Source organism: Homalodisca vitripennis, chromosome 1 (genome assembly GCF_021130785.1).
Source record: "Homalodisca vitripennis isolate AUS2020 chromosome 1, UT_GWSS_2.1, whole genome shotgun sequence".
Lineage (NCBI taxonomy): Eukaryota > Metazoa > Arthropoda > Insecta > Hemiptera > Cicadellidae > Homalodisca > Homalodisca vitripennis.
Window position 1 is genome coordinate 22,297,700 of NC_060207.1, and position 6,194 is coordinate 22,303,893.

General features: G+C 33.4%; 1 protein-coding gene across 1 annotated transcript; it reads left to right on the forward strand.

The window, feature by feature from the left end:
- Positions 1-271: 271 nt before the first annotated feature.
- Positions 272-1,270, forward strand: LOC124355202 (gustatory receptor 68a-like). The gene has a single exon (XM_046806257.1). It carries the CDS (start codon positions 272-274, stop codon positions 1,268-1,270), a length of 999 nt encoding a protein of 332 aa, XP_046662213.1.
- Positions 1,271-6,194: the final 4,924 nt, after the last annotated feature.

A 6,194-nucleotide genomic window follows, 5' to 3' on the forward strand; every position in this document is an offset into this window, starting at 1 on the left:
GCCTTTATTTTAGGAAGATGCAGATTCCTTTATGATACTAAAGTAAGAGCCAAGGACTTACTTATTATCACAAAAATACTTCACCAAAATGATTGTTCTTTCCAAAAAGTCTCTTTTCTTTTGTCAAGTTTTCGCAGGATTTCCGCTAAAGTATATGCCAGATTCTGCTGGAGTATCTAGACTCATATTTTCTCCAGGTATATCCTGGTGGGGATTTATCATAATTTTAATACAGTTTGGATCTATATGTTTTGAATGTTGTATGAGATTAATGAGCTATCCATCAGTACTATTCCACAAAGCAGCCTCAGAAACAGCCCTCTTTGCTATGAGTATAATCTTCGGTAGCAGCTTGTCGATGGGAGTAGTTTTGTTCACATGCTACGCCAGAAAATACCCTGAGTTCTTGAAAATCTGCACCTTTCTCGGAAAATTCGACCATGATCTACAACTGGAGTCACCAGAATACTGGATTACAGAGAATGTTCCGATCATCGTCATATCTACAGTAACTCCAATAATTCTAGAAGGATCAAAGCAGTATGCCATGTCCATGATGGAAGAGCATGAATTAGTGATAAGAAGAATTATAGCGTATTTTTACGTGACGGCTGCGCTCTGTGGAAAAACTGTTATGTTAATCCACTTCCAACATGTTGCCTGTGGCATAGCAAAAAGGTTCAGACTCGTGAACTCCAGGATCAGACTACTAGTGATGAAAGAGAGCCTTAGATTGTCTGTCCTGCGCCGCAACCCACCATACGTTGATCGTAGGCAGGACTATACATCCTGTAAGAAGTTCAAGTCCCTCCTGAGTGCCTACCATCTGCTATGTGACGCGGTATATCAAGCCAACGTCTTCTATGGTTACCTATTGTTGGCAACCATCTTTTGTACATTTATCACCATCACTGAATGTCTCTACTTCTTCTCCCTATTTATTATTGATGGAAAAGTAATAATAAGTGTAACTATCAGTATTTGGATCTTTAACAATGCCACTTTCCTGGTGCTGATCGCTCGGTGTGGCTCTCATGTCTCTGAGATGGCAGGCGACACTGCACCGCTCATCCGCAAGCTGATCAATGAGAACGTAGGCTCAGGACTGAGAGAAGAGTTGAAGTCGTTTTTGTTGCAGTTAGTCGGTACAAATGTTGAATTTAATGCTGGAGGATTTTTCCAAATCAATAAAGAAACTTTAACTTCGATAGCCGCTGCTGTGACTACCTACCTTGTGATCATGATACAATTTGAAACTCAATCCAAGTAGGCAATCTTCAGTGTTTCTGTATGTGTTTAGTTATGTACTGTATCTTCTCTTAACTATTCTCTCCACGCATGTATTATATAATCTACAACTATTAAGTTAAATCTTTATAAGAATTATTTTATTAAATATTAATATTTTTGTTTCAATTCGTAGTTAAGATTTTGTTTTTAGACTTGTTTAAGAAAGAGACTTATCCACCCTGCGTTGCGTTTTCACAGTGTAAATCTGTATTAGTTTTAGTGATTCTGATATTTAATATGTTGAATGTATCTGAATTTCAATTTGAAATTACTTTATATTAAATAGATTTTTTATTGTTGTTTATAGGTCAGCTGTTAACCTATTATATTGTGTTTGTAATGTGTAAGTAAGTTACAAAATAAAGTAATTGCTGAAACTATTTAATTATCGATTCCTAATCAGGCGAAGAGTAATATAATTTGGGTGAGGCAGTTAAACTAACCATTGCAGAAGAACTATTAAGACTTCATTTGAAAGAACGCCTCTATGCCTTACATTTCTATCCCTATCATATCCATAAAATTTAAATGAAATATTAATTTTTAATGATAATTACCTTTGTCTCCTTAATACCTGAAAAATTTTAAACAAACAAACACTAAGCATAGTACAAATATGTAAGTGAACATTTAAGTCAGGGTGTGGGTAAAATTGAAAGGAAATATTACATACAAGCAAACTGTACGGTACTTTTTACAGTAGTAACGAAGCTTCAAACTGTGTGAAACTTCAAAATGCGCCGCGCCCATTTTACGCACAGATTAATGTTTAAGATTGAATTATACGGTTAAAACGTTTATGAGCAAAACATGGTTGTCCCGGTGTGTTCTGTAGCTTGTATAGTCTTAATTATCTTCACGACATACAAAGTTTAAATTTATATTAATAATAAACAGGTGAAATGAGTCAATTCAAACTTTAATTATAATGCCTCCCACTGCAAACTGAAGGTGAAACGTGTAATAGTTCAGTGTTTCTAAAGTCATCATATAATAAAAACTTTACATTTTGAAATTGACAATAAATAAATCAAATGTCTGTAACAATTTTAATTCTATAACCCAAATGAAAAAAATACACATAGTACAACTCTTTCTTTTTGATCAGTTACGCGATCAACATTGATACTATGTAGGTTTTTAGAGGTAAATCAGAACTAATTGAATCTGTTCGTGCCGGGACTTTATATGCTATCTGAATGCTACCCACTTATCACCACGGTGATCTTATTTCCTCATGCAAACTTACAAACATGATCAACTATCACGGGCAGAGTAGTGGTTTATTTAAAAATATAATAAAAAATCAATACATCGACTTAAACTGACCTTGGAAAGTACTTGAGTGACAATGGAAAAAACGGTAGCAATAGCTCTTAACTGTGGGGTTTTCAAGTGTTATTTAAGGAATAAAACGAGAAATACGACTCTGGGTATTGGTGTCGTAATTTTAACTGTAGTTTGCATGGTTAATGTACAAAACTGGCAAGATTTATAAAGTTTATAAAGTTGTACACGTTGCTTTGTACTTGTTTTGCAACGTTTCCAAGAACCCAAGCTGCACTGAATACTGTGTAATTAGCGAACTATCTACTGGTATACGACGTTGTCGGTTTTTGTCTGAATATGCATAAGACGTTATAATCCCCCTTTACCCCTCCCCTGATACAGCCCTGCTAAGTGAACAACAATGTGATGGCAATGCGCACTGTTCTATTAGACCAGATTTTGTATTATACACAGCAATGTAAATTTCTTTGCGATATCTTCAGCCATACTTGTATTTCAAAATATCATATATCCAACATAATACGATTCCAGATAAGATAAATCTCTCTGTTTGAAAATAAAATCCTTTTCATAAGCTATAAATATTACATTTCAAATTATTCTTTAATTGACATACCTAATTATTTAAAAAATAGGAAAAGGTCACACTACGTGTCACGTAACTGCTGTAAAATATTGTATGCACAACTTCAAGTGTATAGCTTATTGGATTATAAGGATGGACAGACAGATAATTAGTTATACATAAAAGAAATGTGTATACCGTCTCTCCACCCTACCGCGTACAAAAGTAAACTGTGCCCGCATACTGATTAATAGGCTTCTATGAGCTCAGACAAGTTCTCGTTATACATACACTGTCATATAACAAGTTTCATGCAATATGTAACGTTTACAGAAGACATTTTACCGAGATATCTATCCAAATGAGAATGGAGATTCATAACAGTGTTTAGTTAATTAAAATATACACATATTTCTTTTTACACTATGCTACACACGCAGTTACCAAAAGAATATGGTGTATGACTCGGAGTAATTAAGCTATATGTGTTAATGTGTCTAATGTTAAAACGACATATGCTTATATTCAGTCAGTAAACAAATTGACTTATTTTGCTGTTTTCTCGTTGTTATCCTTCAGGCAATATTAATCTGCGCTAACTCTCAGCCAATCCTATGGATTTATACACGTTTTGTAATTAACACTTTGCGTGTATTAGCGATAACTGTGTGTACTGTAATTGTTTTATTGCATTTTTTTCTTAACATTCTCTATTAAAAAAAGCACATAATGTGTCAAAAACTATAATACGAGTTAGAAAATAAAATTATGCTTTTAAAAATAAAATATTGAAACAAGAATTTTATTTATTGTAATTTACACATGTTGTAAATCTAAAAAACGGTTAATTAATCAGAATCACAATCAGATACTATCTGTAATCTAAGCAACAGTCTCGCAGTCTCAGTGCAATGTGGAATATTAATTTTTCTGGGCAAACACCATTTGCACTGTCCATAAATTTATGCAACTAATCAATCATTCCATATCATTAAATTGTCGAGCCGCTGCGTGGTGCCGTCATTGTTGAAACTGTATAATTGCAACGTCGTCCTATGCCTATAATAAAAGTATATCTTCTATCTTTTTCATTTACTCGCATTATTCCACTAGTGCAATTATCCTGCACATATCACCTGATAATTGTGCCTTACCTGGATGATATATGTACATTTATTGAAACTTTATGTATTAGACTTTGAACTTGGGAGTACCGATGGCCGAGCGGTCTAAGTCGTTGGACTTTGGTTCTGAGTTAGAGATAGCGCAGGCTCAGATCCTGTCTGTGACCGTTGCACTTTTTATCAGTACAATCAACTTCGTACTGTATCGACTCTCCCCCTTATTCTGTTTGATAAGATCCTCACCATGAGGACGGACAGAATAAGGCTTAAAAGGGGATCGGCCTCTCCTTTAAAAAAAACCTTCACGTCATGGTAAATGTTTATGCTATAAGGAAGGTATGAAGCCTTTGTAAAAAGGTTCTTTTTCTTTAGTCATTGGCTCTATTTATTCTTTGTCGTATGTACTTAAAAACTATATTCAATCTAAGCTAAACACAAAAAGTTGAAATAAATTAAATATAACTTCTTAGTGCATAATACAAAATAAAACCTGAAGAGACTGATATAAACAGTAGGGTTCTACTGATTGGTATATTGGGGTCTTCAATTACCTTTTCATCACATTCACAAATAATTGAAGAGAGACTGGTGGTTACATAGCCCTAGTTATATTTCACCCACTTCAAACCCTTTCAGAAGTACGAGTGAAAGAGGTTGGAACTAAATTTGGGTACTTTAATATGAAGTATAGTTGTGTCACACTTAAGTACCAACCCTAATTAAATGGTCTGCAGTTAAACGAGTTTTTTATGATTGTGAAAGATAAAAATGGGTTCAAAAAGTTATAAGAGATATCTTTATTCTAAAAATGTGCATTTCCTTTCTAAACATAGAAAGGAATATATATTTAATAATATTATATTTAACAACAACAAATAATATTATATATATATATATATATATATATAATATTTAGACTTAGACTTATTAGTCTGTCTAAATATTATACGCAGGATGTTAGATATGAAAAGGGAAATTTTCATAACAATAGGTTAGCTTACTGAAATTTTTGGCTGTCATATATGACAATTTTAATTGTAAGGTAATTCGAATTTTTTTGTCTAAAATTTAATTCAGACAAAGTTTTGGGAGAAGGGAGTGGATCTGATTTTAGGGCACACCACACCCTAGTTTTACATAGCCCTACAATTGTTTAAACGGTGTGAGGGGAGGTACGAGTGAAAGAGGTTGGAACTAAATTCGAGTACTTTAATATGAAGTATAGTTGTGTCAGACTTAAGGAGCAATCCAAATTAAATTTTCTGCAGTTGAACACGTTTTTTATGATTGTGATTTATGAAAAGTTACAAGAGATATCTTAATTCTAAAAATGTGTATTGCCTTTCTAAACAGGTTATCAGATGTATGTAATATTCCGTCTACCATTATTAAAAGTGAAGTAAACATTTTAATTTTTAATGTAACAAAGTGTGAGTGGTCTATATATTAGTCCAAGTCTAAATATTATACGCAGGATGTTTGATTAATAAAAAGGGGTATTTTCGTAACAATAGGTTAGCTTACTGAAATTTTTGGCTTTCATATATGACAATTTTAATTGTAAGGTAATTAGAATTTTTTGTCTGAAATTTAATTCAGGCAAAGTTTTGGGAGTAGGGAGTGGATCTGACTGTAGGGCACATCACACCCTAGTTTTACATAGCCCTACAATTATTTAAACGGTGTGAGGGGGAGGCTTTATGCAATGCCTCAATCAAATTAGACAGAATGTGGTATTTCACAAGCTCACAGTATTACACTCAAACAGCGATTCTATGACATTTTCTGCAGTTACATTACGCTTTTTATTATTTTCCACTATAAAAATGGGCACAAACCGTTCATATAAAGTACAAGAGATATCTTAATTCTAAAAAGTGGCATTGCCGTTCTAAACAGGTTATTCTTGTTCTATAATATTTCGT

What these genes read in the sequence shown, in the direction of transcription:
- LOC124355202 (XM_046806257.1), top strand. Translation starts at nt 272, where the DNA reads ATGAGCTATCCATCAGTACTATTCCACAAAGCAGCCTCAGAAACAGCC.